Genomic DNA, 15757 nt, shown 5'->3' on the forward strand with positions numbered 1-15757 from the left:
AACCCGAGGTTCAGGACAGGAGAGCACCCTGTCATAGGGCAGCTGTGCCCGGTGGCAGATGGAGGGGCTCGGAGAACAAGGAGAGAGGACTGGATCAAACGGCAGCAACCGCACCAGGAAGCTGCTCCCCCCGTCCTCTTAGCTGAGGGCCACCTTGGGCACCTCTAGGAAATTCCATAACCCTCACATCCTCCTGGCAAGTTCTGCTGAGAAGCTCAAAACTCCCTAAGGCCATAGGAAGGCAGAAAGAGAGGGGCAGCCCTAGGACAGGCAAGGCAAGCTGTCCCTCCCTGCAGAATGGGCTGAAGGAACCAGAGAGGTCCGCTAAAATCAATCACCAAGTCAGCGACGGAAGGGTCCAGCCCACCCTAGCCCTCTAGGCACACTCCCCTCTTAGAGAGTGTCTGATAAACAGGCTTGCGGCCCCTGCCCTCGAGGAGACAGACTGGCAGGAAACGTCATGTTCCTTTCCCTCAAGGATATCCTAGCTGTTCAGTTACCTGGCTCATCAGCATGACACTACCTCGGGAGGAGACGGGCACACCGCAGTGGCACCTCCCAGCCCCTCTGGGAAGGGCTGAGAGGCGGTCACAATATGCAGAAGCAGTTTCCCCCGAAGTTGGCACCAAGGACTGAGAAGCTCATTTCTCACCCTGTGGTCTCGTCCAAGTGCTCCCAGAACAAGAGGCACAGACATGGAAAGTGCTGTGTCGATTCCCCCTCGAAGATCCAGCTGAAATGTCAGATTTCTACTGACAAGACAAGCAAGGCTCCGGCTTCCGGAGGGTCCCCTGCCCCTTATCCACTTCTCCTGCAGGACACAGGAGAAGTGTGGTTTTGTGTTTCTGTGCACTGTTTTCAATATTCATCATCTGTCCAGTACCTCCTGTCCTGACCAGAGGAGTCCAGGAAAACTCTAGAGCTGGTCTTTTGAATTAGAAATACAAGACTTTTGACAAGTAAAGATCTAAGAAGCTCTTATGAGGGCCTGGCCGTAAGGCAGAGCCTTCCAGTACACAAATAAGAGCTTTAGGAAGAGATCTGTAAATAGAAGGTGGGTGAGGTGCCCTCAGCTCTGGCTCCTCTATGGAAGCTGGCCCACGGGCTGCACGTGCACCACACTGAAGAGAAAGTGAGCAGCGTTCTGGCCAGCGTTTTGTCAGTTGCCCCGCTGGCATCTCTGCCCCACAGGCAGCTCCTGTCGCTTGCTCAGATATACTTGCCCCCGGGGAAGCTTCTCGAGATCAGATCACCAGCTCAGTTCAAAAGTACTTCCAGGTGTAGAGCTGCCTTCCTCTCCACTCTGGAGGCCGCCCTCTCCCAGAACCTCGTGACCACTGTCCCATCCCACAGCTGGGCTCAGCACTAGCCCTAGGCGACCTCCCCAGGAGGCTCCCCAGACCAGGCCTGCATGGTTCTTTCTCATCTCGCCAGGGAGCCGCTTGGGCCAGGCTTCTCCATGCCTCACACGCTCTGCCTACTCTCAGTCGCTCCCAAACCTTTCAGCCGGGTCCCGCCTCACTCCCGAGCCCCACGTGGCACTTCCCCTGCATACCTGCCTGGATGGACTGCACCCTCGTGCTGCTTGGGGTGGTCCAGGGCCAGCAGCACGGGCATCATCTGAGAGCTTGTCAGAAAGGCAGACCCTTGGGCCGCACCCCCAAACCCACTGAGCTCTCATCTGCATTTGAACAGAATACCTAGGCAGTCGGACATTCGTTGAAGCGCCAGATGCTCGGGGGCACGCAATGCTGGGCACAGAAGTCGGATAAAGGGTGGCACCACCCCTCCCTCCGCCCTCACCAGACTGGCTCTGCTCTCTCCTCTGCCCACTCCCGTCCAATGACAACATCATCAACTTGAATCCCAGGCAGAAACCTCAGATGTTCACAAATACTTCCCACCCCGACTCCCAACATCTCCGTAATAATCGCTGGGCCCTGTCATTCTGACTGCAGAGGCGCCTGGAGGCCTAGGCCTTCCCGGGTCCCACGGCGCCTACCTGTCTCCCTGGTAGACAGCGGCTGCTGTGAACAGGGCTGCGTTAGTCCTCTGACTCCCAAAAGCTAGCACACCGTCTGACACACAGGCTTCCAACAGTTAGATGTTTGCTGAACAAATGAAGAGAACAGGCAGGTGCAGGGAAATAAGATACTTAAGGTGCGCCAGACGGTAGGAACCCAAGGCAAATGCAAAAATTATGCAGTGTTCTTTCCAGCCTGTTTAAAGTTGTTTCAGGAATAATATTAAGCAGGTGGGGAAAATGTGATGTGACATGGCTGGAAATATGGGAGGAGTTTTCGATGAGATTATTTCTAGCTTTTTCCCTCCAAATATAACTCACTAACTGTCTATGAGGAGAAGTAATAGGCGCAAGGTTACCCCAGGGGTCAGTGACCAATGACTAAAGAAGAGCTGAATGCCTGGGAGGGGCAGGAATGTCCCGGAGGGACGGGGAGGGAGGGGCACAGCGGAAGCTGGAGGGTGGGTTTCAATGAGGGGTGGAGCTTCCAACCTCTCAAGTGGAGAGTTCATTCATTACTGTGCTTCCAGAGTCTGGGGGAGCATCTGTGGTGAAGGAAAAACACAGCAGGGCCAGGAGCAGCCCAGGGAAGCTTCGTTTTAAGATTTCGAGCTGTAGCCTTTCGAGCTGTAGCCAAACTCAACCAAAACTCCCAGTACTGCGAACACTCTAGGCGAGGTTTAAGTGGAAGGCCCAAGGTTCAAATTGCAGGAGCCTCTCAGTGGCCTCACAGCTCTCACCAATTAGCGGGTCTTACTCTGAGGGCCTGCAGCACCAGGCATCGTGTCTTGCACATAGCACGGGGTTCAGTAAACAGTGACAGCTGCCTTGAGTTGGAAAGCAGAAGCAAGCGGCTGGGAAGGCTGGGAAGCTGTCACCTCGTTGCTTTGGTCCCTAGGCAAAGCTCAGTGCCCCCAGGCCTGCAATGACTCTCTGAGCCTGTCTCTAAGTGTGTAGGAGCATATCCAGGACTCCCACTAATGAGTGAAGCCATTGTCAGCTCTTGATGGTCAAAGACCGCTTATTCACTGAGAACCTGAGGCACAGGGAAGGAGAACCAAGACTCCACACTCTGCTTCTCAGTCCCTGACCTGAAACCTCTGATACATGTGTCACTGCAGGAGCACCTCCTGGCTTTCTTGGGGCAGCTGGAAATGTCAAGTCCCTGGATAACAGCACAACACACCCATTTTTCTTTAGCCCTTATCAGCTCGTCAAAATTCTAACACTTCTAGAATGCAGATAATTCTCTCTCAAACCTGACAGGTCATACGTTCATTCAGTGACTTTTTATTGAGGTCTCACTATGTGCCAAGAACCATGTTACGTTCCAGGGATGTATTGGTGAACAGAACTTAGAGCCCTGCCCTTTGGAACTTACATTCTAGTGGGAGGAGACAGACAATAAAAAACAAAGTAAACTGGTAAATTGTACAGTTGTTAGAAAGTGATATGAGAAAAAGAAAAATGAGCACAGGGTAGGTCTGGGTAGATCAGGAAGGTCAGGGTGGGAAGGGGGTTACAGTTTTAACTAGGGTGACAGGAAGGCCTCACTGAGAAGGTGAAGTTGAAGCAGACCTGAGGGAGGCGAGAGTAAGCCATGCAAAGTCTGGGAAGAACATTCCTGCCTGAGGTAACAGCCAGGGCAAAGGCTCTAGGGTGTGAGTGTCCTCAAGGCCAGCAAGGCCAGCAGGGCTTGCCAGAGAGAACCATTCGCTTGTTGCTCATTCATTGTTTAACAAACATTTACTGTTAATTTCTTCGCTCGCAACTGAGTGGAGAAAACACTAATAAGGCATGATCCCAACTCTCAAGGAGCTTATAATGCTGGTGGGTAAGGTAGAGGTAAAACAACCTTAAAAGAGGAGCTTTCCACCCGCAGCGGAAAGACTCTGGCAGAATTCAGGACCCTCACCCAACTTGGCGGTGCCGAAGGGTCCCCTGAAACGCAGAAAAGACCCTCGGCTAGACTAGCAGGCACCCTGGCCCCGATTTTGGTGCTGCTGCTGATGCTGGCTGTGTTAACCTGGCTTATTGGGTTTTCTTAGCTAAAAAAGAAGCCTTCCAAACACCAGATTTGTAAAGAAAATCCTTTAAGTTGCAGATGTACACTAAGCGTTTGCCGCATCCTGGAGGGCCTTAGACTGAAAAGGTAGATGCCAGATGGAAAGATCTGGCAGAGGTCACACTGCGGGGAGCCCAGCACGGCCACGAACAAGGAAGTGATGGTATAACACCCCGGGTACGTTCCCTCGGGGCGACCATCCCTCACACTTGCATCTCCAGGGCCTCACGCTGCACAGGGCAGACTGTGCCTGTGCTTCCACGGAATTACCAGCACCCCCTCCAGGCCTCAGTCTCAGGCTGCAAGCCTGTTAGGGAGCAGAGTCCAGTGGACTAAAATGTGCATCTGCAGAGCCCCACTCAGCAGTGCTCTGGCCTGAGAGATGCTAGCTCTGCTTCCTCAGCTTCAGGAAGCGGTACCTTTTTTTTTTTTTTTTTTTTTAAAGATGAGTCCAAAGGTGGCCCTGCCAAGACCCAGGAAGCTCCCACCCTGCTGATCAGGGGCTGAGAAGCCCGACCAAGCCCATCCATACAGGTTGGATCCAGATGCGGCTGAACAATGCAAACAAACATGCTTGTTGGGTGTGTCACCAGTAACAGTCCCAAAGACCCTGGAGGTGGTAAGGAGGAAGCTGCCCTGGTGAGTCCTAACCTGGTCCCTGACCAAGCAACAGGGGAGAGGTCCTCGGGGCCTAGAGGCAGGGTGGGGTGGCGCACAAATCCTCAATGCTCTTCTGTTCAGACTCCGAAGCTCCCCCCAGGCTGTGCCGTCACCACGGGTCCCTCTGCAGTGAGACGACCTTACCTACCGGGCTGTCTCCCACTCAAGTCCTCCTCAGCTCTGACGCTGAGATTCAGTCTGTCAAACTGAAAAAGGGAAGGTGCCTGGCCCTGACCCTGACCCCAGCATCCTTGCCAGGCCAGCTCCTCCCAAACCCACTCCATCACCCACTGATCCAAGCCAGGTCAAGCTCTCCTCCACTCTCGGTTCCAGAAATGACTGAGAAGGGTCTGGGCGCTTGCTCCCAGCTAGAAGCTAGAAGCCCTCAGCCAGAGGGAGTTCCACCTAGGAGAAACACAGCCAAGTCCCCAGGTTTCGGATAAGGTACCTCCCCCTCTTCCCCCATTCCTTTATAAAAAGCTTCCCTTCCTGCCTCCCCTCTCCCTTTGGCCTAGGAGGGTTTTACTCCGTAATTGGTTTGTTTACTGTCACTCTGAAGGCTTTGGAGTGGCAGAGGCAGGAGAAAAGTTCTGTTGGAAGTAAGGAAACGGGTGTGCGCCCTGAGCTCTGAAGCTGGTGAGTAAACTCTCTGAGTGTCTCTCTAACTACCTGAATATTGGCCAAGAACCCGTGTGAGAAAAAAACACAAGGCAATGCAAGGCCCGCTGAAGATTCCCAGCAGACCACGGGAGGGAAGCTTCTGTTTGGCGCCTGGGAAAGACAGAACAATAACCCAAACTTAATCGGCTTGCTTCTGCTGAATAGTCGAAAGCTTTACTTGGCATTGTTCTGAGCGGGAAACCAACTAGAGCCCTCCCAATTCGGCTTCTGTGGGACAGGAGCTCCAGTGACACTTCCCCTGCTCCAAAACCTTCCATAGCTCCAAGCTTCCAGCAGGCTGACTTCCCCGGCTTTCAGGCCCTTCCTGAGGCCCCAGATGACTCAGTCTCTCCCCCACTGACCAGTGATCAGCAGAGCCTGTAACCACAGCAACAGGACCACCTGCTGGGCCACAAGCACATCCTTTGCTCCCCAACTCAGCTTCTCTGCTCGAGGGGTTCCCTCTGCCTCAAGTACCAAGTCTCCCCACCTTTCAAGGCTCTCCTCAAATGTTCCCTCCCCTGTGAAGGTTTTTCCCAGTTCCCCGGCCCCTTCCCCACCCGATCCCTTCCCCACCTGACCCCAGTGAGATATGCTGGCTCTGGTTCCTTGCCCTAATCTCCATGCCCTGGTGTTGGCCTCTTTTGAGGCATTAGCTTCCCTCTGTCTGGCTCCCATGTGGGTGAGTGTGTCTTGCTCTGCTTTGATTCACCTGAAGCACAAAGCACAATTCCTGGCAGACAGCAGATGCTTAAGAACTGTTTCTGCTGCCCTGAGTACCGTTCACCTCAGAGGCATAGGAGGTGCTGAGCAAAGGGACACAGAGTCACGCGAATGGAACGCTAAGATCAGCAGACACAAACCAGGCACGGATACACGCGACACCACAAACAGTGAAGCGAGAGCTGCATCGGGCCTTACCCTTCTTGAACTCCTCCAGCATGGCATCCAGCTTGGTATCATGGAAGACGAAGTGCACTGGGTGGTTGTAGAAGCGGGTGATGGTCTTGAGGGGGGTGCAGTCATCGGGGTCCACGAAGGCCAAGTCTTTGACGTAGAGAATATCTACGATGTTGGACTGCTCGTCTTCATACACGGGGATGCGCGTGTAGCCGCTTTCCATAATCTCCGACATGGTGTTGAAGTCCAGGATGGCATCGTTCCGGATCATGAAGCAGTCCTGGAGCTGGGTCATGATATCCTCCACAGTTTTGGTCCGGAGTTCCAGGGCACCCTGGATCATGTTCAACTCCTCTTTCACGAGGTCATTATAGGGCTCCGTCACCTTCAACATCTCCATCAGCTTCTCCCGATTGTAAACGGTGCGGATCTCCTGACCCAGGAAAAAGTCCAGGAGCTTGCTGATGGGGAAACTGAGGGGGAAGGTGAGTAGCATAAAGAATTTGGTGAGAATGATAGTGTTGGCGCCCACAGCCAGCCCGTGTCGGGAGCACAGGGCCTGAGGCACAATCTCCCCAAAGATGACAATGCCTATGGTGGAGAAGGCCACGGCCACCAGCCCAGACCCGATGAGGTTATCTACAAGGATGGTGAGGGAGGTGTTGACCAGCACATTTCCCAGGAGCAGGGAGCAGAGCAAGTAGTTGCCCTTGCGTCGGATGGGCTCGATCTTGCGGGCATAGCGCCTCTCCTTCTGAGTGCCGCAGTTCTGCACGATGCGCAGCTCCATGGGGTCCAGGGCCATAAGCCCCAGATTGAGGCCAGAAAATATGCCCGACAGCACTAGCAGCACCAAAATGAGGAGGATGTGCAGCCAGAGGGGCAGGAACCGCCCAGCCTCCTCCACCATGAAGAGCAGCGAGTCCTTGTCCGTCCACTTCTGCCAGGGTCCGTCCACGCCGGCCCGGGTGCACAGCGCATACAGCTTCATGCTCTCGCTCCTCCGGAGGAACTTAGTGAGCACCACCAGCATCCCGGACGTGTCCCCGCGGCTCACGTTGACCAGCTTCTGGACGACCAGGTCCTTGGTGAGCTCGGGGCAGCTGGTGGAGTTGTGGATGGTCTCGGCGTTGTCCACCTCGGTGAAGGAGATCAGGTTGCTGGAGAAGGAGCCCAGCCTCTGGCCGTACAGCCTCAGGTTCACCGTGCTGCCCTCGGACACGAAGATGATGCCATCCGAGTTTATCCCACACGATTTGTTGCAGCTCGCCAGCCTCATGCCCAGGATCGCGCCCCGCTGGGGGTCGCCCTGGCCGCGGGCCCCCCGCGCCCACAGCAGCACCAGCAGCACCGGCGCCACCAGGAGGAGGCGCCCTCGGGCCGGCCCGCCGCCCGAGCGCCCGCCCCCGCCCACCGGCGCCATGTTGCTCCGGCTCGGCCGCCGCCGCTCCCCGCGCCCCTCAGCGCAGCCCCGCTCACGCCGCCGCTCCTGCCGCTCCGCCGCCGCCGAGCCAACTGCCCGGGCCTCCTGCCTGACGTCAGGTCAGCGCCCCGCCCGCCACGCCACGCCACGCCCCTCATTTGCATGGGAGGGCCCCGCCCCTGGCGCGCAGCTCCAGCGCCCTCCCTTAAGGAGGTCCGGCTTTTAAGGTGGCGCGGCGTAGGAGCGCGGGAGCCGCGGGCGAGCGCACGCCCCGCCCTTCTCCTCGCACGCCTTTCCGCTCTCTCGGCGGGTCCCTCTTTTCTCCTCCCCGACCTTCTCTCTCGACCACGTAGTTCCTCTTCCGCAGCCCAGACTGGGATCGGTTGCTGGGCTCCTTCCCCTTCCCCAGAAATCTGCAGCTCGGGGCGGTGGCCCTTCTCTGCAAGAACCTCTCCGAAGCAGCACCGAGTTGTGCTCGGGCGAGAAAATTGATTTTCTGCTATGAAAAAAGTAAAGGAGAACCTGAGGGCATAGGCCTGAGGGAGGTCTTCAAGTCCACCGGCATTGTTCTGGAACTCCCGGGGGTTTTGCCCACCTTGTCCCAAGACCAGAAGTGCGTTCCTCAGGCCCAGGCCCGAGGTCTCCCTTGGGGACCAGTGGAGGGAAAATCTGGGGAACTGAAGCTGTAGGATGTACCCGCAGATAGAAGGGCCAGGGTCTGACCTAGGCTTATCTCCTGTCGTTAACATTTAGGACACAAATATTGAGCACCTACTACGGTCACTTGTTCCAGGCTCAAACAGTACAGCAGTGAATGAGCCAAAGTTCCTGCCCCCTGGAGTTTGCAGTCTAGGATAGAAAACCGGCAATAAACAAACACATACATAATATTTTTTTGATCTTCCCAACAACCCTAAGCGGTAGTGTTATTATTTCCATATTACAGATGAAGAAATTGAGTCTAGGCACAAATCAGAGTCCACCCAGACTGTTTTCTTAAGAGCAGGCCTGTGTGACTTTGGGTAAGGCAAGTTGGAATGTCTCTCAGCCCCATTTTCTTCATCTGTAGAATGGGGATAAGAATGATAACCCAGAGGCTTCCCTGGTGGCGCAGTGGTTGAGAATCCGCCTGCCAATGCAGGGGACATGAGTTCGAGCCCTGGTCTGGGAGGATCTCACATGCCGCAGAGCAACTGGGCCCAGGAGCCACAACTACTGAGCCTGCGCGTCTGGAGCCTGTGCTCCACAACAAGAGAGGCCGCGATAGTGAGAGGCCCGCGCACCGCAATGAAGAGTGGCCCCCACTTGCCACAACTAGAGAAAGCCCTCGCACAGAAACGAAGACCCAACACAGCCATAAATAAATAAAATTTATTTTTAAAAAAAGAAAAAAGAATGATAACACAGCACCATTCCACTAAGCTTGTGGGAACAGCTGGCCTAGGCATTGAACAGGACAGGACAACTCTGTGAATGTTCTTTGACTATGCAGCTGTTGTTGTTATTGTTGTTGCTGTGTCTGCCCTGCTGGGACCAAACCCCTAACCCCAAATTGTGGTGACTGACCCTGGGGCAGCTGCATGTGGAAACAAGCTGAGACGCGCAGCACCAGGCCCAGCCCTGAAATGACTGTTTCCTGGGCAGCCCTACCTCGATGTCAGTTGGCAACTATGAATTGAGCACCAAGCACTCAGGGTGTGGGGGCAAAGACCAACCGCAGCTGCCATCCAGTTAGGGAGAAGGAGAGAGGCAGACAAACATCCTTATAATTGCAGACGTGCGCTGACAGGAGGATCGGGTACCAGGTTGACCACTGCGTCTTGGAGCAAGTCTTTTCCTAGCCCTGGAGACACAGAATCCATTTCACTCTCTCCCTGCAGAAACACTTGTGTTTATTTTTATTACGGTATACTGTTTGCCAACAAAAGCAACAATCAATACCAGCTGGAAGGAGACTAAACAGAGAGGAACAATAATATAGTGTTTTAGGAGGAGGCGTGGTGGCAGAGGCCTGATTCAGCTAAGCCCTGTTAGCAGGGGTAGAGGGTGCTAGGCCAGCCTGAAGCGACCCCTTGCAGGTGCCTCACTTCATATTCCATGGTGAGTGTCCAGCCTGCCAGTTTTCCAGAAACCAGGAGCCTCAGCTGGGCACTGGCCAACACAGAATAAAAGCAGAGGGCTTCCCTGGTGGCGCAGTGGTTAAGAATCTGCCTGCCAATGCAAGGGACACAGGTTCATGCCCTGGCCTGGGAAGACCCCACATGCCACGGAGCAACTAAGCCCGTGCAACCACAACTACTGAGCCTGAGCTCTAGAGCCCACAAGCCACAACTACTGAGCCCATGTGCCACAACTACTGAAGCCTGTGTGCCTAGAGCCCGTGCTCTACAACAAGAGAAGCCACGACAATGAGAAGCCCGTGCACTGCAACGAAGAGTAGCCCCCGCTCGCCACAACTAGGGAAAGCCCGCGCACAGCAACGAAGACCCAACACAGCCAAAAAGAAAGAAAGAAAGAAAAACAGAAAGCAGAACTTTTCACCAGCTGTTCCCTCCCATGTCCCCTGACCAGCATGAGCCACCTACATCACCTCGGAGCAAGCCCAGCTCTCAGGGATGCTTCTGCCCTCGTCTCTTTCCAGCCAGCTTTAGGACCAGTGCCCTCACCCACGGTACCTAAAGACTTTCCCATTCTATTATCGACCCATTGGCTGTTTTTATTTTGCCCTTTTCAAACTATCTGTACTCAGAAGCATTCTATGCATGCACTGAGCCCAATGACAGAAGCCAGCAAAGGGAAGGAAAAAATAAATTTTCAAGATACTTGGGTTAAAAATGCCCGGGCTGGTGAGGATTTGGTAGGAAAAATCAGTCTTTGCTAAAGTTCATTTAATTACACCCACCCTGGGCTTCCCTGGTGGCACAGTGGTTAAGAATCCGCCTGCCAAGGCAGGGGACACAGGTTCGAGCCTGGTCCGGGAAGATCCCACATGCCGCGGAGCAACTAAGCCCGTGTGCCACAACTACTGAGCCTGCGCTCTAGAGCCCGCGAACTACAACTACTGACCCCACATGCCACAACTAGTGAAGCCCACGCGCCTAGATCCCGTGGTCCACGACAAGAGAAGCCACCGCAATGAGAAGTTTGTTACTGCAACGAAGAGTAGCCCCTGCTCCCCGCAACTAGAGAAAGCCTGCGCACAGCAACAAAGACCCAATGCAGCCAAAAATAAATAAATTAATTATTTTTAAAAAATTACACCCATCCATGATTATATTCACACCTGTGATTAGGTGAATAGAGCAGATGCAATGAAGTAAAGAAAAGAAATTCCCCTTTCCATGCTACCCAGGCAGAGGTCCATACGGCCTTGTTCTGGGTGCTCATCGTAACTTAAAGGGAAGCGTTCACAATGTCCAGAATGCTTGATGCCCTGCAAATGAAGGAGGAGGCGTCATCTGTTATTAAATAGTTTATACAGTTAAGGAAGGGCGGGAGGGAGGGAGGAGGGGAAAGAAAGAAAGAATGAAAGGAAGGAAGGAAGAAAGAAAGAAAGAAAAAGAGAGAAAGAAAGAAAGGGAGAAAGAAGGAAAGAATGAAATTCTTCTTTTCCCTCCCAGGGCCTTCAAGACTCCCTGGGTAATAGTTAAATGATACAACCCCGAAAGTGTCAGAGGAGGTATTTGAGATGCAGACTGGAGTCCACGTTCATTCTCTGCCTGGCATTTGTCCCTGGTTAGGGCATTAAACCTTTCCTCATCTGCAGAGTTGAGAAACTTCCCGCAGCGTGGTGGGGACAACGTGGAGACGGAGGTGTATTAATGTGCAAAGCAGGAAGCCTGGACCATGTCTGGCTCCTGTGAACGAGGCTGTGAGAACAGCAGAAAGTGACGTGCATGTGAGAAGCCTCTCTCCTTTAGGGGGCAGACCTGTTCCTCTGCCGGGGGTAGAAGTCTTTACTCACCTGAGTTGCCTCCATTCGAAAGTAAGGAGTTTGGAGAAGGTCCTTCCCCAAGGGGTCCTGATACCAGATCCCCAAGCATCCTAAAGCACTCCATTCACGACATTTGGGCCTGATGGGTTCTTTCCGGGACCTATGGCAGCACATCTACACCTCCCGTGGTTGAGCCCCCTCCTTTCTGGTCCTGTGTAGGGAGACAGCCTAAAAGGTTTATTGCCCCGTCTGTACCTGGCATTGAGCTGACACTGAGGATCCAGTGATGAACAAGGTCCTGAATTAGTAACCTGGAATCTCCTTTCCCACTTCCTACGCTGGGATCCTCCCAGCCTGGATTCTTACCCCTTTTCAATCTCTGGGTCTCCGCAATGGGGAGCTGTGAGCAGAGAAGCTGCCCATCTGCTGGTGGAGCTCAGAGCCTGAGGTCTGCCATGGCCCCAGGCTGGGCAGAGCCCTTGGGGGATGCCGTGGGCCTGGGCTGTGAGAGCCTGGCTGGTAGCCGTGGGACACCTTTTCGGAGTGAGACATGGACCATCCTCAATACCTGCCGTGGTTGGTTTCACCACTGTCTATAAATCTATAGTAACCCTGAGCATCTGCAGGAAACATCCATGACATTTAATGGTCTCAGGAGCGGGATTTCCTGGTAGCGCGGTGGTTAAGAATCCACCTGCCAATGCAGGGGACACGGGTTCGAGCCCTTGTCCGGGAAGATCCCACACGCTGCAGAGCAACTAAGCCTGTGCGCCACAACTACTGAGCCCGAGCGCCTACAGCCCGTGCTCCACAACAAGAGAAGCCGCAGCAATGAGAAGCCCATGCATCGCAACGGAGAGTAGCCCCCCTCGCCACAACTAGAGAAAGCCTGCATGCAGTAATGAAGACCCAACGCGGCCAAAAATAAATAAAAATTAAAAAAAAAATTTTCTCAGGAGGGAAGGAGCAGGCGTGGGGTTAACTGGATGCTGCCTTTTTTTTTTTTTTCCTTTGGCTGCACTACGCAGGAAGCAGGATCATCTTAGTTCCCTGAACCGATGCCCCCTGCATTGGACGTGCAGAATCCTAACCACTGGACTACCCAGGAAGTCCCTGGATGCTGCCTTGACTCACATCCCAACTCAGGTCACCCCAGCAAGTGGGGCCATGAAGACCCAGTGGGTGAGACAGATACTTCATTGAGCCAGAGAAGGGGATGAAAACATCAGGTCAGCGGATCCAGGCCAGTATAAGGATGTGCCTCTGAGAAGCAGTGAGATGCCAAAGCGGCAAGGGGAAGGAAGCATTTGTATTCACTGGGTAGGCTTCAAGGCCCCCACGGCCATGGGACAGGTTGTTCTCCTTTGGGACAGACTCACGGGAGGCAGGATGCCCCACCATGCGGGTTCAGGCACAGCTCTGGAGGCACGATGGGGGTGCTGGCTTGGCCACAGATTGCCTGTGTGACCTGGGACTCCGGGACATTCTTGAGTGCGGAGTGAGAGGATGTCTGGCCCATGGTAAGAGCTCAGTACCGTGACAAGGATGGGAGCGATGCAGCCAGGATTTTTAGAGGACACACAAATGTCTTTTAGCTCTGCTGTGTCTCTCCAGACAACTTCAGCCAGTCTTCTTGTCCTTTCCCTTCCCTTTCCTGCGGAGGGAGAAATCAATAGAGGATGATGGGGGAAACCAGAGGCTGAGGGGGAGATCACCGAGGACTGAACAAGACCACGTGTGGCCCCCTTGGGCCTCTGTGCGGAGGGAAGAAAGGAGGCTGGGGTTAGGGGAGGTGGGGGGAGTAGGGGGGCTGGGGGTTACACACAAGCTCTCAGGCTGCTGGGAGGGAGAGAAGCCTCTCACTTGGGATCAGAGAGACCTGACACCCTGCAAGCCCAGGCCTAGGGAAGCCCCTGATGTTCCAGGGCCCCTGTGGGGAGCCCTGGGCAGCACTGGGTGTGAGAGGGGCCTCCCAGACCGAGGACTCTGCCCGCTCTCCTTCCCTCCTGCTTCCCTGCCTGTCGGGTGCAGTGGAGTGCCCTCCGTCCCCAGGACTGGCTACTTCAGCAAGCTTTTCCTTCTGCCTTCCCCCCAAAAAAGACCCTTTTCTATTTTTTAAAATAAATTTATTAATTTACTTATTTATTTATTTACTTTTGGCTGCTTTGGGTCTTCGTTGCTGTACGCGGGCTTTCTCTAGTTGCGGTGAGCGGGGGCTACTCTTTCTTGCGGTGTGTAGGCTTCTCATTGCGGTGGCTTCTCTTGCTGCAGAGCATGGACTCTAGGCGTGTGGACTTCAGCAGTTGTGGTGCACGGGCTCAGTAGTTGTGGCACGCGGGCTTAGCTGCTCCGCGGCACGTGGGATCCTCCGGGACCAGGGCACGAACCGGCGTCCCCTGCATCGGCAGGCGGACTCTCAACCACTGTGCCACCAGGGAAGTCTGACCCTTTTCTATTTTAACAGATTAACTGCTCATCGCTAGAAAAAAAAGTAGGAAGAGCAAGCTAACAAACGCTGAGTATTTATAGAGGCTTAAGAACAAAGTTTTTGGAGTCATTGTCCCTAGTTTCTGACCCTTTTTCTTAGTTGGCAAAAATGTCACGGGCTCTGACCTTTACCATCTGGTGAATTGGGGCAACGTGCTTGGTCTCATAGGGTCTCAGTTTCTCCACTTTTTTTTTTTTTGCGGTACGCGGGCCTCTCACTGTTGTGGCCTCTCCCGCTGCGGAGCACAGGCTCCGGACACGCAGGCTCAGCGACCATGGTTCACGAGCCCAGCTGCTCTGCGGCATGTGGGATCTTCCCGGACCGGGACACGAACCCCTATCCGCTATATCGGCAGGCGGACTCTCAACCACTGCGCCACCAGGGTAGCCCGGTTTTTCCACTTTAAAGACGAAGATCAAGAGACCCTTCTCGCTGTGTTGAAAGGACCAAATGAGCCCTGGTTTGAAAGCCCTGCTCTGTAAACCCTGGTTTCTTTCCCTTCCCCCAGGCCAGGACTTTCACATTACTATACCTTTCATTCATTTATCCATTCGTGTATTTTTATATTTTTGCTGGGCTTATAAAATAGGTGTTATACATGTTCATTGCAATAAATTCAAATAACATAGGGGGTATAAAGTAGAACACGAAAGCTCCCCTACCCCCATTCCACTGCCCGGGGGTTGTTTTTCTGTAAAGTATTCAGCCACTGTCTGCCCTCTTCATTATTTCTCTTCCCTAATCTGGACTGGAGGCCATTTCCCACTGGGCTGAGAACTCTTCAGGGCAAAAACTGTGTCATACTCATCTCTGTATCCGGAATACTCAGCATTCCATATGCGTTTGTGGAATGAATTGGATTTCCCTTTAAAAAGAGGGCAGGGCTTCCCTGGTGGCGCAGTGGTTGAGAGTCCGCCTGCCGATGCAGGGGACACGGGTTCGTGCCCGGGTCCGGGAGGATCCCACATGCCGCGGAGCGGCTAGGCCATTGAGCCATGGCCGCTGAGCCTGCGCGTCAGGAGCCTGTGCTCCGCAACGGGAGAGGCCGCGACAGTGAGAGGCCCGCGTACCACAAAAAAAAATAATAAAAAATAAAAAAAAATTTAAAAAAAAGAGGGCAAAAACAATACTATCGGGGACCAGGGATAGGAAATGAGGAGGAAGCATTTAGCCAGTAGCTTTATATATGAAATTGTACCTTAGAAAGCTGTTTGACAAGACAATATTTACCCCTTGATATCATTTCTGCTCTATTGTATTTCTTAGGAAAAAAAAATCTGATCTTGACCCAACTAAACTGATTTCTTGATAGGGTCACAACTTGAAAAATACTGGTCTCATGCGTTGCTCATGGGTATCCACTGGAATTCCCCTTGGGGGAAGCCTGTGAGGATGGTGGGAGTTAGAACGCTCTCCTTGTAAATGTCCTCTACGCCAACAGTGCGTTCCATAATCCACATGTGGCAATAAGTCAGCCCAGGCAGATCAGTGAGCCAAGTTCCTGATTCCCAAACCTTATTGGCTCCTAGCCCGACCCAGAAAGGGAGATCGCCTTTCAGATCTTCATTCCCAAGTGCCCAAACAACTGCCAAGTCACGGAATAC

General features: G+C 53.7%; 1 protein-coding gene across 2 annotated transcripts in view; it reads right to left on the minus strand.

Moving 5' to 3' along the window:
• CNNM4 (cyclin and CBS domain divalent metal cation transport mediator 4) overlaps nucleotides 1–7731 on the minus strand; it is a 40362-nt gene extending 32631 nt beyond the window's left edge. For both annotated transcript variants that reach the window (XR_010835365.1, XM_059078481.2), the window contains exon 1: nucleotides 6330–7731. Coding sequence is in view for 1 of the 2 variants with exons in the window: in XM_059078481.2 (XP_058934464.1) it covers nucleotides 6330–7731 (1402 nt within the window). In the remaining variant the exon portion in view is untranslated. The remainder of the gene's footprint in view (nucleotides 1–6329) is intronic.
• Between the last annotated feature and the right edge of the window lie 8026 nt (nucleotides 7732–15757).

This window comes from Kogia breviceps, chromosome 11, assembly GCF_026419965.1.
Source record: "Kogia breviceps isolate mKogBre1 chromosome 11, mKogBre1 haplotype 1, whole genome shotgun sequence".
NCBI classification, from domain to species: Eukaryota; Metazoa; Chordata; class Mammalia; order Artiodactyla; family Physeteridae; genus Kogia; species Kogia breviceps.